At 38.6% G+C, this 21,325-nt stretch overlaps 2 protein-coding genes across 2 annotated transcripts in view; one reads left to right on the top strand and one right to left on the bottom strand.

Moving 5' to 3' along the window:
* Positions 1-7,249: 7,249 nt before the first annotated feature.
* The window catches only part of Kat60 (katanin p60), a 144,645-nt gene continuing 130,569 nt past the window's right edge, over positions 7,250-21,325 (bottom strand). Inside the window, exons 6-12 of the mRNA XM_028300666.1 lie at positions 14,611-14,675; positions 13,732-13,853; positions 12,529-12,708; positions 11,182-11,340; positions 9,978-10,076; positions 9,373-9,497; positions 7,250-8,603 (exon numbers count right to left, since the gene is read on the bottom strand). Coding sequence (XP_028156467.1) covers positions 8,405-8,603; positions 9,373-9,497; positions 9,978-10,076; positions 11,182-11,340; positions 12,529-12,708; positions 13,732-13,853; positions 14,611-14,675 — 949 coding nt within the window. The 3' untranslated portion in view covers positions 7,250-8,404. The remainder of the gene's footprint in view (positions 8,604-9,372; positions 9,498-9,977; positions 10,077-11,181; positions 11,341-12,528; positions 12,709-13,731; positions 13,854-14,610; positions 14,676-21,325) is intronic.
* On the top strand, positions 16,305-17,883 carry LOC114350042 (pyruvate carboxylase, mitochondrial-like). The gene is made up of 2 exons (XM_028300674.1): positions 16,305-16,407; positions 16,875-17,883. The coding sequence occupies exons 1-2, from the start codon at positions 16,335-16,337 to the stop codon at positions 17,048-17,050; spliced, it is 249 nt and encodes an 82-aa protein (XP_028156475.1). The 5' UTR covers positions 16,305-16,334; the 3' UTR covers positions 17,051-17,883.

A 21,325-nucleotide genomic window follows, 5' to 3' on the forward strand; every position in this document is an offset into this window, starting at 1 on the left:
AATAGATTTTAATATGACTGGAACAGTGGAAATATTCCATTCCCGATACTTTTAGTGCAGCCCTCGTATAATGTAGGTACACCCACATTTTTATTTGTGAGTTAGGTACAAAACTATGTAAGTAGATACTTCCATTAGTAAGTAATTAAGTAGGTATGTTGTTTTTGTAGCAAAGTAAATAGTAGCGGCTTAATATTGAAACTACGCTCAAAGTTAATGTTTTTCAATAATGGTGTGAAGTCTAATGATGTTAATACTTAAGTTAATTAAGTCATTGACTGAAGCAAATCACTGTCATTCAGCATTTAATTAAAATTAAGACTGATGCCAAAATGCATGGTCAAAAATTTTTTATTTCCTTACATCTAGACCTACCCTGAACAAAAGTTAATAGTTAATCTTGAATGTAAGTACACAAGGAGTTCCAACATTTTGGTAAGCAGCAAATACAGTGTGAGTCACGTTAAAGTGTACCTACATATGAAAATAGATGAAACTAGACCTATTTTTATCGACAAAAAAGAGGTCAAAAAATTCTTGAGATTTTTTATAGATTTTTTTTTCTTCCAATTACTTATTGTAAAGAAAACGTTATAACTTTTAAACTAAGCGGTATATCCTGATAAAATAAAAACAGTAATAATGCTTAATAACAGGCAATACTAAAAAAATACACAAACAAGACCAAAAAATAATAAAAAAATTCACTTTTTGAAAAAAAAACAGCTTTTAAATTCGTGTTTTTTTGGTTATTGGATAAATTTCTCCAAAAAATGCCCCTACAACCGGTGGTTTTTATTACTTTGTATTATTCTCTATCGTATTACCTTTGTAATACCAAAAATCGCATGTCCCTATCCCTATCACAACATTTGCTATGATCGTTTGAACAAAGGCCTGCCACAACATTATTCTCCGCTACAGGTAGAGACAATTTTAATTTTAACTAAAATGCTTATTTTACTTCGAAATCTTTTGTTTTTATTTGAAATCTAACTTGTCTTTATCAAAATTACAAATCTAGAGCCATTTTCAGTTTCGTTGTTAACGAAGCGTTGAATGGCGCGCCCGGAAAGGCTTAGTTCAAACGATCATTGCAAACGTTGTGATAGGGATAGAGACATGCGATTTTTGGTTTTACGAAGGTAATACGATAGAGAATAATACAAAGTAATAAAAACCACCGGTTATAGGGGCATTTTTTGGAGAAATTCCAATAACCAAAAAAACACGAATTTGAAAGCTGATTTTTTTTCAAAAAGTATCATTTTTTATTATTTATTGGCATTTTTTGTGTATTTTATGTATTTTTTTAGTATCGCCTGTTATTTAGCATTATTACTGTTTTTATTTTATCAGGATATACCGCTTAGTTTAAAAGTTCTTACGTTTTCTTTACAATAAGTAATTGGAAGAAAAAAAAATCTATAAAAAATTAAAAAAAAAGCTCAAAAAAATTTTGACCCCTTTTTTGTTGATAAAAATAGGTCTAGTTTCATCTATTTTCATATGTACACTTTAACGTGACTCGGTAAGTCAAAATACTGGGTGTAGAGAAATATTTTTTCATAAATTTTTGAAATAATATCCCTTAACGTCCCGTAGGTAGTCAAAAATATGTAGCCAATATTCTACTAGCTTATAAGACGATTGTATTCCATTAACTATGTAAAGTGGAATAAATAAGGTGCTATTAGACACAATTAGGATAAATTAGTACAAAAGGTTATGGGGGAACATTGTAATTTGTAGATGCAGACTAAGTAAAATGACCTATGTTCAGTGGTAGGATTAAAGTACTTACAGAGGCCAAGATGCATAAGGTTTTATAGACCGAATGTTTTATAATAATTTTACAATGCATTATTTTATACGCAATATCAATAGCAGAAAGTTAAATTGGTGAAAAGTGCCCTGAAAAGGGCCCGACACATCCATCCATATTAATAAACAAATGCTTACTCACTATAAAAAATATTCACTGTTAGTCTAGTTACTAAACGCAAGTCCATAGCACTACTCATTGCATTTTTAATACCTTACTTCTAAGAATGATGGAAACAACAAAATAAAGCTGCCAGTGTTTTTTTTTGTCATTAGATTGTAAGAACAAATAATGTCAAGTTATTTACAAACTGTTGTTTAGTTTTAAAGTATTTACTTACAGTTTAAGCCTCTCGGCCAGACATTAGATGGTAGGTGGCTTGGTTATAATACATTTGTTTATACAAATTCGTGGTCGAGGGGTTATGTGTCCGTGGAGACTGAACCCAATAAAATATAGTTAGTTTATATTTTGTATTAATAACGTTAATGAAATAGGTAAGTAATATTCTAAAATACTGAACAAGACAAATTCAAACTACCAACTAGTATCAAGCGGTTTTAAATAACTGGATTTGAGACTCGAACTGAGAACTTACACTTTCTTATTGCTCTTCATTGGTCATCTTCATTGTGCTAATTTATTAAAATCTTTTTGAAAAGTATAATATTTTGTATCCTATGCTCTACAGGGTGTTAGGTAAATGGGTAGGTATATCAGCCGACACTAGCCCATGTTAACATGGGCATATAAATGGTATGGTGAAGTCAGAAATTTGATATCTTCATTTTAATTATTTTAATTTTCATACAAATCAGATTTTATAAAATTTATTTTGTATGAAAATTAAAAAAAATTAAAATGATGATATCAAATTTCTGACTNCACATGGGCTAGTGCCGGCTCATATTCCCATTTACCTAACACCCTGTATAGTGTAAGCGACACATCTAAAATACCTACTATAGAAATCCTTAGCTTATCTAGTAAATGGCAATCAGTGTTTTCTTGTTTTGGGCTTGTTCAGTAGCTCGGGATACCCGGTATAGAATCGATATTAATTATTAAATAAATGTCAAAGCTTAAAGTAGGTACAATTTTGTAACTCACCAAAATACATTCTGGGTCTAAGGCCTAATTCACACGAGAGCTTTTTTAACGTCCGTTAAAAAAGCGTTCAAATAGAACATATGCATACCCAAGTACGTGTTCACACGTCGGCGCTTTTAAAACGCGACGCTTTTTTATCGAGCAGTGTTGCATTTTCAACGCAGAGCGTTGGGAATAGGCTTGGGTATGNTGCATACCCAAGTACGTGTTCACACGTCGGCGCTTTTAAAACGCGACGCTTTTTTATCGAGCAGTGTTGCATTTTCAACGCAGAGCGTTGGGAATAGGCTTGGGTATGCATATTATGTTCTATTTGAACGCTTTTTTAACGGACGTTAAAAAAGCTCTCGTGTGAATTAGGCCTAAGTATGTATGTTTTCAAAAATTAAAGCTGGTCGTCATAATGCGCAGGCGCTTAGCAATTTTTGCATGTTACAAGTAAATATAAATAAATATTAGCTTCTTAGCTGGGCTAAATTATCTTACGGTGTGATCCTCGCTCGCTTAAAGACATATTGCCACGAGGCTTATAAGACCAGTGGTGCACGCATCGGTCTCATAAAAAGGCATATCACGTAATAAGTTAATAAGAAAAGGTACCTAAACCTTACCTCAAGTTACGAAGATAAGTACCTAACGACAATAGTCAAATATCTAGAATAGGTATTATACAAAATATACAAATACTCTAACAAAAGACACACTAACTATAACTATTCCATATTTATTTTCCTAAATATTACTATTTGAAGTCAAGTGTTACAAAAATATCGTCGCTACATGGTTGCTACTCATGGTTAATAATCTTCAATATTCCGAAAGGCTGTTAAAGCCGTTGAAAATACTACTGTTGAAGATTATAGAGCCAAGAAATTAAGATTTTCTAATTTTCAGCGCGACTCTACAGCCAAACTCTACTTTTAAAAGTCCTAGCCTATAGTATACCTTAAAGGTACTTTGACTGATTGTACACATTTTTTTGAGTGTAAGCTTTTAACTTATACGAATATAAAATAGGTAGGTACATTTGTTATTTAGGTAGAGTGTCTTTTGCTGAAATACAAAACTGGTATTTTATACACAGTAATCATTCTGAAGACTATATTGAGTTGAGCTGCTAAGCAGTTCGTGAATATTGCTTAACTTAAACCTCATCAAATTGTAACTTTCTATCTACCTAGTGATTTATTGATGTAATTTTTTTTTAATAAAGTTTTCATTATAAAATTATATTCTTTTTATTTCCTAATTAGAGTAAATATAAGGACCAATCTCCTCAAAATAAATGATAACTACTTGATGAATCCCAAGATGAATAAGGTAAAATGTAAAAACATAATTTATTACATCACTAGCTTTTGCCCGCTGTTTCACCCGCGTGAAATTTAGTTTGTCACAGATCGTTATAAATTATAGCCTATATGTTATTCTGGGTTATAAACAATAATACTGTAAAGTTTCATCAAAATCCGTTCAGTAGTTTTTGCGTGAAAGAGTAACAAACATCCAGACATCCAAACTTTCACTAAGTCTAATCCTACTAATATTAGAAAAGCGAAAGTTTGGATGAAAGTTGCTTGAAAGAATAACAAATTCCAATTAAATATATCCGTGTAGTAAGTATTACATATATATGTTACGGTCAAAGTGATAAATGTGAAAATTATGAATAATCGCCGGTTATTATGAATAATTACCGCATGATTTGGTAAATGTGATTAATATGAGGTCATTTACGTGTGTATAAAACTAAATAGGCGGCTTAGGGGTGGCCCAAGGGCCACCCCCGCCGCACCTTAACCTATTTTTCACTTTAAATTAAAACATTACGTTATGGGCATCATAGAAAAGTAATATTATGCAAGAAACATTCCAAACTCATTATGCCAAATTATATTAATATATGATATCAAAACGTTCAAAAGTTTGGTTGTACACGAGCACGTACACAAGATGTTGTTCTCTTTCATGAAATTTGTTATATACTAAGGTTGAATTATTAAATAATCACTGTTAAATGTGATTAATTTATCACTTTTACCGCGAATGTCGGTAATTATTCATAATTTTATGGAATTGGGAAAGAAGTACCGAGTTTGAAGCGTTCATGAGCAGACATTGCAGTTGAATATTCAAGTTCTGAATTTGATTATTGATGAATAATAAAATAAATCCTACTAGCTCGATTGGTGGTTTCATTTAATTTATTTAAACCAGGTTACCTTTAATAATATTTTTCGTTCATTTATGAAAATATCAAATTAGCCCGTAATCCTGAATCCTGATACATAAATTTAGCCTATTAATTTAACACATGTACGACTGTACTCAGTGTTGCACTATCAAATGCAATTGAAGCGCCTCTATGCCAGGGTTTTTATGTTCCTGGTCAGGCTATAACAGATATTCATGTCGAATTACATTATGATCGCACATAATAACAGGCAAACAGATTATGGTGTCTCCATCCGAAATTTACTCGAAGGTAATTTTTTATTTCAATTAATCCGTATGCACATATTTCGTAGTAGTCTTTGATTTTTTTACTGAACTTTAATAGAAGGCTTAGGAATAGGAACTTAGGAATCTCTAAATAAATCTTTTTTTATTTCAACTGTAAATTTTTTATTAGATTGTGGTTAAAATAATTTTTATTAACTACCTATCTTCCATGTAAAAATTACAAATTGTTCGAGTTCACAAAATATAACTCCATGCTTCTACTAGCCTTTTTCGATAGTCGAGCTTTAGTCGAGTAATTTATTAGAACTCGCCTTTATATTTATCTATCGCTACCAGTCGCTACTGACAAAATATCCGTTCACATTTTGGTCGAGTCGTCGTCGTTTCAGCCAAATGACGTCCACTGCTGGACAAAGGCCTCCCCCAAGGTTTTCCACAATGAACGGTCCTGCGCTGCCCGCATCCAGGCTCTTCCCGCGACCTTTACCAGATCGTCGGTCCACCTAGTAGGAGGCCTGCACACGCTACGTTTTCCAGCCCGTGGTCGCCACTCGAGAACTTTCCTGCCCCAACGGCCATCGTCTCTACGAGCTATGTGCCCCGCCCACTGCCACTTGATTTTAGCAATTCTGCGAGCTATGTCGGTTACTTTGGTTCTCCTACGGATCTCCTCATTTGGTCGAGTAAGTAGGTGGTATTCTACATGGCTTTTATTATGAACTAGCTTTCCGCCCGCGTGGAATTTTGTCTGTCACAGAAAAACTTTATCGCGCGCGTCCCTGTTTCAAAAACCGGGATAAAAACTATCCTATGTCCTTTCCCGGGACTCAAACTATCTCTATGCCAAATTTCATCAAAATCGGTTCAGTGGTTTAGGCGTGAAAGAGAGACAGACAGACAGAGTTACTTTCGCATTTATATTAGTATAGTTTCGAGTTTAGCAGGTGAGCGAGTGAGTAGGAGGGATCTGGTAGGGACGCGTGGTGGGGGGTTAGTCGAGTTTATATATAAAAATTTTTACATAATTACTTGGATACAAACTGTACGCTGTACGCGACAAAACAGCTTTTTGGTCAATAGGTAGCGAGTAGTTTAGTTACTAATGCCTTATCACACGTACCAAACAAACGGGCAAGACAGTGCTCTCGGCCACAGAGCACGTAATAGCTCTCGGCCGAGTACTCGGTGTGTATGAACATTACGCCGAGTTTTTTGGGGAGACAGGTACTCGACGACTCACCCAACTCTCTCGGCCTAGTATCATTTTACTGATTTTACTGTCTCGCCCCCGTCCACTCGGTAGGTGTGATCAAGGCTTTAAGGCGAGTTAGGTACTCTATTATTAACTACTCGTCAGTAGTCGTCAGTGTGAACAAGGCTTTAGTAACTTACTCGATTAAATTTTGTGTTTGAACATGTTTTAGATACTAAATTGATCGCCTCTCGACTAAAGTATATTATATTATATTATTGACGAGTTGCACCCCCCACCACATCTCCCTGCTCACTCCCGCTCTCACTCTCTGGACACGGACCAACCCTATGACATATTTTAGAGCTTTTTGGCGGGAAAGTGAAGTCATGTTGTAAGTTTTTTTTCTTGGTAGTACCACAGAAATTGTGTACTACCACAGGTAGTACCTACAATGTTGCGTAGTCTAATAAACTTTCAAGTGTTTTCTGTCTCGTTTTCACACTTGGTAAGAGCGAGGTAGCTCTAGCTAGTGTACCTAAAGATATTTGAACTAAAAGTGTGTGTGTTCTGTCTGTATTCAAATATTACATCTAGTCAGTGTTCGTGGTGTTCTTATTGATTTTTCCTGTAAGGGTTGTGCAAAGAAAACAAATCGATGAATAAAATTGTTTTATTTCCACTTTCGTTACACGAGATTTGTTAACATGCTTGCAAAAATATTATTATCTTTACAATTAAATCATTAGACCAATATTATTATTTCATCTGGTACAATACTGTGTTAAAAATCTGATGAATGATGAACACATCTATTGCTATATACTAAAATAGAAATGGGGTAACCCAACCTCCATTGGAAGCAGTAAGTAGGTAGGTACATGCAAGTAGGTGGATTTAGGTAGGTACTAACCATTAATTTAAAATTGACCATATTTTAATCATGCTACACAATTTCCTTTTAACAAACATTTTAATCGCAAAATAGTCCCTTTAAATTTTAATTGAGCGAAATACTACAATAAATGCCAAATAAAATTTATTATTAAAGTAACAATATTGTTTTATTTTCCTTTTAATATAAATCTATAAAAAACGTACATATAAATTAGTTATGGCATAAAATTATATCTAAACTAAATATTTCGATTAAACCTAATTTAAGTACAAAGATCACGGCGCTTCAATAAAAAGTAACAAAATGTGATGACAGATCTGGCAAACACCTTCGTTCGAGTTGAACATCTGTATTGAAGTATGTATTTATATTACAAGTATTATTATGTTGTGCATAGAATATTACTTTCATATCACTAACATTGCATGTAAAAATAGTATCTCCATGTAAAATACCAACAGACTAATAAACAGATTGAAGCCTATTTACAAGTAATCCAAACAGTATCGTTCCTCTACTTCGTTCAAAGCTGTTACAGTCACGTTTATAAAATTTCGATATGCCTCTATCAATGTATACTTTAATTTATGTATTAATACTGAAATAGTCAAATTTACGCGTAATCTATAATAATTAAGGCAATCAACGTTTAACATTAACCACACGGTAGTCATTTAACCTCCATTAAAATATTAAGCCAAAACGTCATTATCACATTTCGAACAGAAATCTGCAATGTTTTTGTATCAAACACCGTCTCTGGCGAGGACCACGTTTGCGTTGCTCTTCAGTATCAGATAGTGCTGGCAGTCAACATGAATTGAAATATAAATGCTGAACGTTCCCGGTATTGGTCGAGTGTGGTGTATGGCGGGTCGACGGGCAGTCGAGCGAGCGGCCGCGGCGCTCGCTACAATCAGGAGGAGCCGAACTCGTCCATCCAGGCGAGGTACTTCTGTATGTCGCCCTTGGACACCGACTTGTTGCACTTCGACAGAGCCTCCATGAAGTCGTGCTTGGTGACCGGCAGGTCCAGTTCCTCTTTCGCGAGTTGCTTGATCTGCTCGGGCTTGAGGCCGGCGATCTTTCGCCGCATCGACATCATTGATGCATCCCTGTAATAAAAAAAATTCAGGTTAATATTTTGGTTTCGGACTTTTACGGGTCTAGAATTCGCGGAAATTAATTAGTTCTTCTTATGAGCTAGCAAATCTTTTTTGGGCTTATTTTGCTTGGGGGCCAAAACGAGATGCCCTAACCTTAAGCAATTGCCTAATTTCATTATTTGTTAAAGGGTTAATCCAGCAGTGGTGTGTATGTGCGCACGCGCAGGTTAGCTAAGGTACGTGCATAACTTGCAAACATTGGTGATGAGTCCGCTCCAGAGTAGCCATCCAGCTTCTTGGCGACCTGCCGCAGGTCAACATCGGCATCCAGCTTAACATCTCTCAGACTGATCTGTAGTAGCGCCTCGCGGCCCTCCTACGCTTAAGCATATGAAAGGACTATGTTTTCTCACCTGCAAACTTTGGTGATGTCAGCTCCAGAGTAGCCATCAAGCTTCTTGGCGACTTGTCGCAGGTCAACGTCGGCATCCAGCTTGACCTCTCGCAGACTGATCTGTAGTAGCGCCTCGCGGCCGTCCTGCGCTATAAAGCAAGTGTGTGTGCGCTTGCGCATTTGAAAGGAGTATGTTTTCTCACCTGCAAACGTTGGTGATGTCAGCTCCAGAGTAGCCATCCAGCTTCTTGGCGACCTGTCGCAGGTCAACGTCGGCATCCAGCTTGACTTCTCTCAGACTGATCTGTAGTAGCGCCTCGCGACCCTTCTGCGCTATAAAGCGAGTGTATTTCTTACGCATATGAAAGGAGCATGTTTTCTCACCTGCAAACGTTGGTGATGTCCGCTCCAGAGTAGCCATCAAGCTTCTTAGCGACTTGTCGCAGGTCAACGTCGGCATCCAGCTTGACTTCTCTCAGACTGATCTGTAGTAGCGCCTCGCGTCCCTCCTGCGCTATAAAGCAAGTGTATTGCTTGCGCATATGAAAGGATATGTTTTCTTACCTGCAAACGTTGGTGATGTCCGCTCCGGAGTAGCCATCCAGCTTCTTGGCGACCTGTCACAGGTCAACATCGGCATCCAGCTTGACCTCCCGCAGACTGATCTGTAGCAGCGCCTCGCGTCCCTCCTGCGCTATAAAGCATATGAAAGGAGTATGTTTTCTCACATGCAAACGTTGGTGATGTCCGCTCCGGAATATCCGTCCAGCTTCTTGGCGACTTGTCAACATCGGCATCCAGCTTGACCTCTCGCAAACTGATCTGTAGTTCTCTATATAGCGTGTGTGTCATATTCTTTCTCACCTGCAAACGTTGGTGATGTCCGCTCCAGAGTATCCGTCCAGCTTCTTGGCGACCTGCCGCAGGTCAACATCGGCATCCAGCTTGACCTCTCTCAGACTGATCTGTAGCAGCGCCTCGCGTCCCTCCTGCGTGGGCAGCGGGATGTAGATGCGCTTCTCGAGGCGCCGACGCAGCGCCTCGTCGATGTCCCATGGGAAGTTGGTTGCCGCTAACACCATCACCACCTGGGAACGTTGAACGAGCCCCATTAGATTAGTATAATCGCACCTTAGTTTTTAATTGGCTCAATAAAATGAGCTATATTTAGCTGCAACACGGTTGCTGACAACATTGCGGCTATTTATTTGAAAATACAGTGCGTGGCCCAGCTGGAAAAGAGTTAGTGATTTTTTTTAGTTTAACAACAAAATATTACGTTAAATCACGTCTTATAAATCAGCACTTCAACGAGCTATAAAATTGCCACCGTTTCAGCGATACAATCGATGTAGTCGCGTGATTGTTAAGGACCACCAACGCTAACGTCTTTTGATCGTCATCGTCTTGCCCAAGCGCCTGCGCAGCGCAACTCTTAAGACGCTAGTGTGAGGGAGGCCATAAATGACCGTTGCTTCTGGGTTCTAGAATAAAGTTCTCCTTATAGACTAATAATTGTCGCAACCTTTATTACCTTGTTGAGTTCATCAGTAACGGACCCAATAGCAGCTCGGACTTGACGGAGTAACACTAAACACCTTGCTGGAGTTGCTAGGCTCGTCAGTAGCGGAACCAAATTCCCATCAAGACAGATAATGTGGTCTGTAATAGTTACTTTTCTGAGCTCATCAGTAGCGGACCCCAGCCCATCCATCTGCACTAGCAACTCTGACTTGACGCGGCGCGAAGCCTCGTGCTCGCTGTCGGACCATTAAACGGAACCGCACTAAACTTGTCGGCCGTTTGGTGTAGTGGTTCGAAATGGACTGCTATTCCGGAGGTTGCGGGTTCGATTCCCGCACAGTACAAACATTTGTGTGCATGAACATATTTGTTTGTATTGGACTGGGTGTTACTGGGTTCTATGTATAATATGTAGTTATGTATTTACAAAAAAAAAAAAAAGTATTTAAGTATGTTTATATTCGTTGTCTAGTACCCATAGTACAAGCTTTGCTTAGTTTGGGACTAGAAGCGCAGTGTAAAACGTCCAAGGATATTTATTATTTTATAAACACTAATAAATAAATGCAGCAATTACCTTGCTGGGCTCATCAGTAGCGGCAACCGTCCACACACATTAAAAGCTCGGCCTTTTGGCGGAGTTGCATTGAACATAAATGCAGTATTTACCTTGCTGGGCTCATCGGTGGCGGATCCTAGCCCGTCCATCTGCACGAGCAGCTCGGACTTGACGCGGCGCGAGGCCTCGTGCTCGCTGTCGGAGCCGCGGCGCGAGCACAGCGAGTCGATCTCGTCGATGAAGATCGTGCTCGGCGCGTAGAACCGCGCCTGGAATAATTAAGAAAGAAAGAAACATTTATTGCCATGGACATCACAAAAGACAAAAGAGGTAAAATAAAAAAAAAGCAAATAAGACAGAGGTGACATAAAACATACAATGAGAGAACAAGTAAACTAAGCAGTGCCACCCTGTCACACAGCGATGCCCATCGCAATGGGACCCCACTCAGCATATGCCGTGGCCCCCGGTGAGGGAGGCCACGACGCTGGTTTTCAGTGTGCCCCATCCCGAGTGAGAGTCACGGACACTAACCTATACTGCATAAAATATACATACATAAATAATAATAATAGTGCGAATTAAAGATTAAATACAATTGTTTTCTTAGTCTGTAGGCCTTATTCAGGGTACTTATCACGTCATCATAATAATATAACTTACACCATTCTGGAGAAACGTATTGCAACAAAATGCACTTTTTGATCGAATCGAAAATCAAATCCGTCAAAACTCCATACAAAAAAAAGGCATTTCGACCACTTTACGACTGGTTTGCGATTATAATGTGCACTTTGTCTAGACCCACAGCTGGTATTGAGACCTTTGGCAAATGATTGTTAAGGGTTCTCATGGAAAATAAGCAAATCATAACTGGGACACAAACTTAACCTTCACTAGTTGGGTTTTTATTGGCGGTCAAGATGTAGATCCTGGATACACAGGAGTTGCAGCGGTGGGAACTAGAGGTGGGAATAGTCCTAACCTTTCTTTTTTTACAAATTAATTTCATTGCTTATCCAATGACAGTTCAATTTTCCCCCGGGACAAATCTTTATCTGTTGGTCAACCTGTAGATTCTGAGTGCACAAGAGTTGCAGCAATGGGGACAAGAACTGAAATAGTGCATGATCGGCAGGTAAGAGGATGTAGTGCAGTAAACCATAATGAAAAATTTTGTAAAGTTACAAAGACTACCTACTACAACTTTGTCTAGGGGGCAGAAAATTCCAAAGTTTATGCTATAGTCTGGTTTGCGAGCACGTAGAATTTTGTCCAATGACCCCAAGCTACCCATCCTTATCGCTCGCGCGTAATTATGTTGCTGTCGCGCTCGCACACTCACTGCGGGCGCCCGTCGCACAGTCGCCACGCGCGAGCGATAAAGATGGGTAGCTTGGGGTCATTGGACAAAATTCTACGTGCTCACTGACCGGGCTTTAGCTGCGAATACATACCATCTCAAACAACAGCCGCACCAGCTTCTCCGACTCTCCGCGGTACTTAGACGTGAGGGTTGACGAGGACACGTTGAAGAAGGTGGTCCCGCACTCCGTGGCCACCGCCTTGGCCAACATGGTTTTACCCGTGCCCGGCGGGCCCACCATCAGCACGCCTTTCCACGGCCGCCGGATGCCCTGGGGACGAATTAAAATAAGTTATATCATCTTGGCGGATTCAAAAATCACAGATTTCTCTGGCTAAGACACCTGGAGAGAATGGGAGAGGATCGTGTGGCGAATCTAGGACGACCAAGTGGCCGTTGAACGGTTAGTCGTCCCAGGTACCGCTGAAGAGACGAAATTGCGATGGACCTACGTGATCTCTACATCGATAACAGGCGAGAAGTAGTGGAACAGACCGGATGGAGTGGGGATTCTTAATGTCGGTAGTCAAGACTTTATTAAGGTCACTACTATCCTTACTTAATAATTGATATTTTTTAATTCCATCCAAATAGGGTCACGCAAACTCAGTAATTTCTGCTATACACACAAAATATAAATAGTGGAAGTAAAAGATACGAGTGTTTCCTAACCAGAGATAGGATAATTTCTACCTTTGATATTTGGACGTAATCTTTTATCAATATTGCAGCGATGACGTCATTTCGCTGAGATTTCAAGATACACAAAGTGATAACATTTCCTGATATGAAAGATAAGTATCTACGTAGAAGATAGCATATGCTTGCGTAAAGATTATTTAGTCGTATGATTAAAATGTATTTAGTCCATTTTACTATGTGGTGGTGAGTAAAGGTATTAAAATTAAATTTTAACACTAGATAATTTACTTTCATCGTCTGTCATCCGGTTTGCACTGGAGGAAAGTCGAACCTTAACTTCGAACTCCTCATATATTCTTCTGATTAATTTCTTTGCAGGTCCAATGACAGTTAACTTTCCCCCGGGACAAACTTGATCTTCACTGGTTGGGTTTTATTGGCGGTCAAGCTGTAGATCCTGCCTACATAGGCGTTGCAGCGGTGGGAACGAGAGGTGGGAATAGTCCCGTCAAACATTTTTTATTTATATTTTTTCCAACAACAACGTACTTTTACAAAGAGGGAAACCTGTTATTGGCTATTCTATCAGTCTAAATCTTATAACATGTTCAATGTATCGCTGTAGGTTTCTAGATGTAATTAAATAATTTACTTTGAAAAAATCTGGCATCCACATTGGCAAGACTACGGCTTCTTCGAGCAGCCGCTTGGCTTCGGTCAGGTCCGCGATGTCGTCCCACCGAATGTTGGGGTTCTTTTGTACGATGTCCCTCTCTGTGGACAAAGTATATTGGTTACAAATAAGTACACATACCTACAGATTTAACGTTTTTTATCCATAACGAGGAAGCTCCTGGCCTGCATCCGGCTCGAAGGACCATAAAGATGTACGAGCTGCTTACTGCACATCTTTAGAATTGACAGAAATGATACGATTTTGAGTACACGCCGTAGCGGTTGATTGTGCACTGATTTGATGGTATGAAAAGTGATACAATTCGGGTGAAAATGCTGATTGCGCGGAATGTGCGGTCAAGACCGTACACACCTGGTGGAGTGATAATCAGGCTGTAGGTGGAAGCGAATCGGAATCCTCGAACACAGAGGAATGTACAACGTAACGTAAAATTATTAAAACTTTTTATATGAAAAATATGTCGCTCTTTTAAAATTGATAAAAACCAGTTACGTTTTTTCGTGACTCGACCCACGTTATTTTTTACTGCTTGTGTGATGGACTCACCGAGCATATCGACGAGGACTCCGTCGGCGGCGCAGGGCAGCTCGAAGCGGCGCTCCTCGTCCTTGTGTTTCTCATCGTTGATGTTGTGTCTCTACTGCTCGTGTGATGGACTCACCGAGCATATCGACGAGGTCTCCGTCGGCAGCGCAGGGCGGCTCGAAGCGGCGCTTTTCCTCCTTGCGTCTTTTGCTTTTTTTTCTCCTTGGTGTTAGTGTACTTAGTGTAGTTGTGGTAGTGTGGTTTTTCTATTTCTACCTTTTACATCTGATGTCTTTAATATGGACTCACCGAGCATATCGACGAGGTCTCCGTCGGCGGCGCAGGGCGGCTCGAAGCGGCGCTCCTCGTCCTTGTGTTTCTCATCGTTGATGTTGTGTCTCTACTGCTCGTGTGATGGACTCACCGAGCATATCGACGAGGTCTCCGTCGGCGTGTTAGTAACAATTTTCACTTAGCCTATGTTAGTAAGATACAAATAATGAAATATGAAGCCGCTTACATAGCACTGGAGACGTGCAAGCTAAGCCAGCGCCCCAGCAGCGGCGAGTCCCACCTGTCAGCCAATGCCCTCAGGATGCCATTTGTACTGCCGCGGAGACGCTCTAGGAGCGATGCGCTCCGCTTCCGAATTATCGCGTGGAAGCCGTCGGTGTGCGCTTCCGCAAACATGGTTGACGCGCTGCAGAACCGCGGCAGGCCAAGTAGCACCCTGAACGCATTGTTGTACTGCACACGCAGTGCGCTGTAAGCGCGCTGGGTAAAGCTGACCCATAGGCTGCACGTGTAAAGAGACTGGCAGTAAGCTTTAAAAAGCGTGATTTTTACTTCATCCTTACAACGCGCAAACCTACGTGCCAACATATTACAACGCACTGACAGCGCCCTGCGCTCCCTTTCTATGTCTACATTATCCTTTAAGTCATCTGTAACCCAGTGACCAAGGTATTTAAATGAGTTAACCCGTTTCAGAGGCACACCACAAAGTGTTAAGTGCGGAACTGATGAGTATGTTTTAGTCCGCGATTTGAAGATCATGAACTCACTCTTCGACACATTATATTTGAGTCCATGTGCCATCGCATACTCCTCGCATATCTTAAGCAGTTTACGCATAGCTGCAATCGACGGGGTCAGCAGCACCATGTCATCAGCATAACTAATATTATTAATACAAACGCCGTCGATATGACACCCGACCTTGGTGCTGCTGAGCCCCTCGATCAGTCGGTTCATGTACAAGTTGAAGAGGCTTGGCGAGGTCACCCCCCCTGCCTCACCCCGCACTCCAACGTGTACACGTCCGAGAAAGCCCCCGCCCACTTAACACTGTTCTTTATATATTGCTATGCAGCTATTAAGCCTTATTTTGGTTCTTGGCTCAGGCATGAGAATACAGCCTTAAGCCCGGTTTCCACCAAGGCCAAGCGGAGCGGAGAAGTGTTTTGAATAATCAGATTTCATTATTCCCACTTCTCTTCTTCGCACCGCGCCACGCCGCCGCTGCTTTCAAATTCTATAGAACAATAGAAAAAAAAATAAGTTTTTGGGAATTGGCCTTAGGTACTGGTATTCACAATATGGGAGTGCGCAGAATACATAATACAAACCGGTGGTATTTGCGCGGGCTTCCGCGTTCTCATTTATATGTTTTGAACTCCGTTTTTGGGGACTGAAACTTTTATACCTTAGTTATTGTGCTGATTTTTAGTTCAGTTGCCAGAAAATAAGCAATAAACTTCAGGATGATAACGTAATTTATCACTGATCGTAAAATTATCGTAATGTGCATGTGGTACCCCAAATGCAGCGTTATCAGATCTTTGTTGGAGGCAGTTTATTTTGTTTATCAAAAAGATTTACCAACATTATCCGTATATACTTATGATAACTGTTCTAGATTACATAACTCAAATATATTATGTATTTATGGATCAATACAGCATTATTGCTAATCTATAGATATGGAGCTTTAGATATCGATATCACTATATTTTATTTATATCTTTCAGGAAATGAAGATCCATCCTAAAGCCGTGAAGGGCGACAAGAACCAAGTCGGAGCGCCCATGCCTGGAACAGTCCTGAGTAAGTCTTACTTTTATTTGCACATCATCATTATCGTCATTTCAGCCACAAGACGTCTGAACATAGGCCTCTCCCAATGATTTCCACATCGCCCGGTTGGTAGCTGCCATTCAGCGCCTTCCTTTACAAGGTCGTCGGTCCACCTTGTGGTTGGACGTCCCATGCTGCGTTTTTCGGTACGCGGCCTCCACTCCAGAACATTGCTTCCCCATCAGCCGTCAGTTCTGCGTACTATGTGCCCTGCCCATTGCCACTTCAACTTGCTAATCGGTCGGACTATGTCGGCGACTTTATTTACACAAGAATTCATTATCCATTTCCAAGGCGATACTTTCAGTTATATAATTGTTTTTATCGCTATGCGGATGGATCCCTTATTCATCAAAGTTTCGTAGTCGTGGCGTGAAAGACACACCGTTTATACTCACAAGCTTAAAATATAGACTGATCTCTCGTTCTTTTTCCAGCCATCAAGGTGAAAGAAGGCGACCACGTTGAAAAAGGCCAACCTATCGCGGTACTCTCCGCCATGAAAATGGAGATGATCGTGCAAGCGCCTAAGGCCGGCACCATCAAAACCGTGTCCATCACCAATGGACAGAAACTGGAGGGAGACGACCTCATCTGCACTATTGAGGACTAAGGTTGTTAAAGAATACTAGTGACGCGGTTTTACTCTGAAAATACAGCGCGGTTACTCCGAAAAACATTCTAAATTTCGAATATTGCCATCCCTCTCACGCAAAGCGATATGCCAGCATGGGTGAGGGTGACAGATAGACACGAAACTACGTACAGCGTTTCTGAGTAGCCCTGCGAGTGTCTAAAAACTTACCGATCTAATATAGCTTGTATGTTAAAATGATAGGATTTTAAAGAGCAGATTTTATATTAAATTTTGTTACTATACTCGAGAAAATATTTTATCTATAAAAAGGCTATGCGTGTGTGAAATACGATACCTTTTTGGATCGAATCGTTTTAGATACTCCCTGTATAAACCGAATTTAAAACATGGCTAAAGATTTCCCACCTACTGTGTAGGTTATATTTTCCCCTTTGCCTGTATTTTATCAATACTCGAAACGCAGAGTAAAAACCGGGTCACGGATTCACAGCCTTGATTCTAACTAGCTAAGCTGTAAAACAGTGTGAACCAATAAACTATGTTTCGGCACAAATATTACACCCTGTAGCTAGTTCCAAACCATTTTGGCTCTTAGAAACTTCGATTGGCTAGACACTAGAATCGTGGATATAGTTGAGTCTAATAAAATTGGACGATTGATAAGGCTGTTTGAATCACTATAAAATTATTCGCAAAAAGACATTGTTGCACATTATCGTTTTAAGTGAAAGTGGTATGTATGCTATGTTCTGTCGCTTATTTATTTACACATCAATACCTGTGATAATGACATTAAAACTTAGTGTCAATTATAAACTAGAAATCATGAGAATACATCACAGTACAAAGATATTTAAAATATAGATCTATTTTTAGGAAACCTGGAATTTAAATCTATAGTTTAGTCATTCCATCCTCTAATGAATTTAATAAATTAATTAATATGATCAAGTTATAAACCTTGGTATAATAATTTTTTAATTGTTTTAGATTTAGAATAAAACATATGAATTTCATGTTTGTTAATTTTGTTTGATAACAAATCCGTGTGCTGGTGCTCATTTGTTATTATTTTATTGTTATTTTTCACTATGTTTGTATTTTATTTAATAAAAAAAAATGCTATATTCAAACCTTTTTTCATTTGAAATAAAACATGGTAATTTATAGTTCAAAAGTATATTTGTGTTTATAATTAATACAATATCCATCCCAATCGTAACATGATTCTTAAATATTTATAAATAAACACATTATAGAATGTTAGCCATAAGAGTCTAGTTTCAATTGTCAGAAAATATTGTTATATTTCTTTTCATGTACACTTAAATCACAGTCAAAAATTAAAATGCTTTCAAATAACAATTGAAACGTAGACCCTGAATTATGAAATTGTTAAAACACTTAGAGAAACCTTATATTACAACTAAATAGTCTTTAATTTCGTTAATTATTGGCAGAGTAAATACAAATGAGTAGGTCTCATCCTCATAGAAACGCCCGAGCGCGGTTTGTATGTGAGCACGCCAATACGTATGCGGCGCGCACGCACACACTGACAAAATTCAGCGCACCTTCCTGCTAATCCACTCTAAATTTTGTCAGTGTGTGCGTGCACGCCGCATACGTATTGGCGCGCGCTCACTTACAAACCGCGCTCGGTGCGTTTCTATGAAGATGACCTACTCATTTGTATTTACTCTGCTTTTGGGACAACCAATGTCCAACACGTAAACGTCTAGAAGCGATTGCGTTAAGTATAAAATGTTACAATATGGCATGGAAAAGGTACAAATATGTAAAGTTCGGTAACTTCTCTAGGATTACATATTTAACTGGGTAGATATTTCTAATATTTTATACATTTGCCAACTTCTAGTAGGCACTTGAACTCAACTCGGTCCTGAATCGGGCTCACCTTGAACTCGGTAGGTACTGAATTAGACTCGAACTTAAGTACCTACTCAAGCATCGTTTTAGAAAATTTCATTATAATGACATGAAAAAGTAAAAACCTTATTGACGACAGACGGTATTAGTGGTTACACCCTATATGCTCCTAGAATCCTTGTATCATTTTAATGACCTTTACATGTACATTTAAAACGCACAAGGAAGGAATTACTTATCGTTACATATTTCATACATTTACGTTATTTTGTTAAGTAACGTCAATATCACAAACTATGTTCGTGAGGCAAGTGCGAAACGCTACACAACGAGCCACTAAAGTATTATTTGTAAGTTGTTCAAAATTCGCCTTTAAATAACGTGGTAATAGGGTTCCACACTCTGCCCAGAAAGATTTAGCGGTCGCTATAACAGCCCGGTGAGTAAATTATCTTATGTTGCCGCTAGAACCCTTTATTATGTTTAGAACCCATCCCTTATCGAGGTAACTGCGCACCTCGTTGGAATGCGACTCCCTCCCACTTCCCCGCGTTCGCCCCGTCTATACCAGTGTCGATGTGACGTCACAGCCCTAGGTGCGCAGTTAACTCGATAAGGCTGGGTCTTCTGACAGAAAAGGGCTACACTAACTAAAAACATAAGTCCTGCTTCTTGCCCTTAATTTTAGTATGCTAGAAAAAGAGAGCAGCAATCACTTATTCTTTATTATATCGCAGACTTCAACCAAGATCTGCGGCTTCCGTGTGTAAAGCCCTTAAACTAACAAATACACAATTTGGAAATAGAACCGTAAAAAGACAACCATAAAATTTACTATCCAATAACATCACATACACCCAAAGTTTAGGCCTAAATACTAGTTCGTTAGTTTTCATTGGATCTTGTTACTGCAGTAAAAGACTGTTTCCACCAGAGATGTGCGAGGATGCGTATTGCGTAGCGAGGGATGTGTTTGTAAAGAACCAATAGAATCGCTTCATTTGCCGAGGCGAGGTATACTCGCACATCTCTGGTGGAATCGCAGCCTAAGGGCAACATAGTGGGTGTAGCAAAGTTATGATTCAAAACCTTTATAGAAAACCATAGAATTACATTTTCAAAATAGGTTACATGTTCAAGTTACACAAAGATCAAAAATACCATAGACAAAGATACCAAAACTTTTCAGATGTAGATTTCTCAATGAGCGGAATTTACGGCACGTGCAACACGCGCGAATTGTGTGTCATGGACCAATCTAATTCTGACACTAAGGTCATGCATCACATAAATTAATAACACACAACACTCAATGTGAGTGTATTACCTTTTTAATCAAACTCCAATATTCTGTTTTAGGCCCCTAGACAAGTGACAAAAGGCCTTTGATCCAGTGTTGTATTAAAAAATTGGAACACATGTAGAACATTGTTTTAAAATTATGTTGTTCAACGGGCGAATAACTTTTTGTAATAAGCTCCATTGTTTTCAGATTATTCTTGGTCTGTATGAAACTTCACTTTTGTAAGAAATTGTTAATAGGTACTTCTAATGGACATAAAATGGTATGTGATTATTAATTCAGACATTATGAAATAGTTTTTAGTTGTTACATAAATCGATCAGTTTAAAGAACTATACTTATTGAAAAAAACTATTTTAAATTAAATATTAAAAATTGATATGTAGAAGAAAATAAGTATTGGCAGACGGAAACAATAACATTAAATAAGTTTGTAGTAACTAATTGGTGCGTCCATTCGAAAAAATAAAGTACTTTGTTAAAATAATTAAGTTAAAATGTATGTACACAATAATTATTTTATTAAATAGTATTAGTAAGTTTTATTTATTTAAATAGGCTAAAAGACAAATTCAAATTAAAAAAGGTGTGAATCGAACGGAGCCGGGCGCTTTTTCATTCATTAATATTTTTTCGTGAATAGTTTAAAATAAAAGTAGCGATACTCAAATTATTTTTTTGAAGATTATGAATGCAACAAACTGGGATTGATAACTAAAATAATTTAAAACTGTTTTTGTAATAATTCAAAAGAACTATGTAAAAAATTTAAATTTTCCGCGTCTGAAATCGATTGCGACTTGAAACATGCTACACGTGGATTTTTTGGTCATAGTGTTTTTATGAAAAGTATAAAACCATTTTTTTACATAGAAGATACTCATATTTAGATTATTAATCGTAAAGTACTTGTCCGAAAACAGTTTAAAATACCTAAAGCTACATTGGAATATTATTTCAAAATTATAAGACTAGCTTAACACAAAATATAACACATACTATAAAGAGATCCTTTAAAGAAAGACAGAGATCTAAGATAACGTGGCAATCCTGTCTCATTTGAAAACGCTTGATATAAATAAGTAAAACTGCTCACT

Source organism: Ostrinia furnacalis, unplaced genomic scaffold (genome assembly GCF_004193835.3).
Source record: "Ostrinia furnacalis isolate ACB-3 unplaced genomic scaffold, ASM419383v2 OfSCF0780, whole genome shotgun sequence".
NCBI classification, from domain to species: Eukaryota; Metazoa; Arthropoda; class Insecta; order Lepidoptera; family Crambidae; genus Ostrinia; species Ostrinia furnacalis.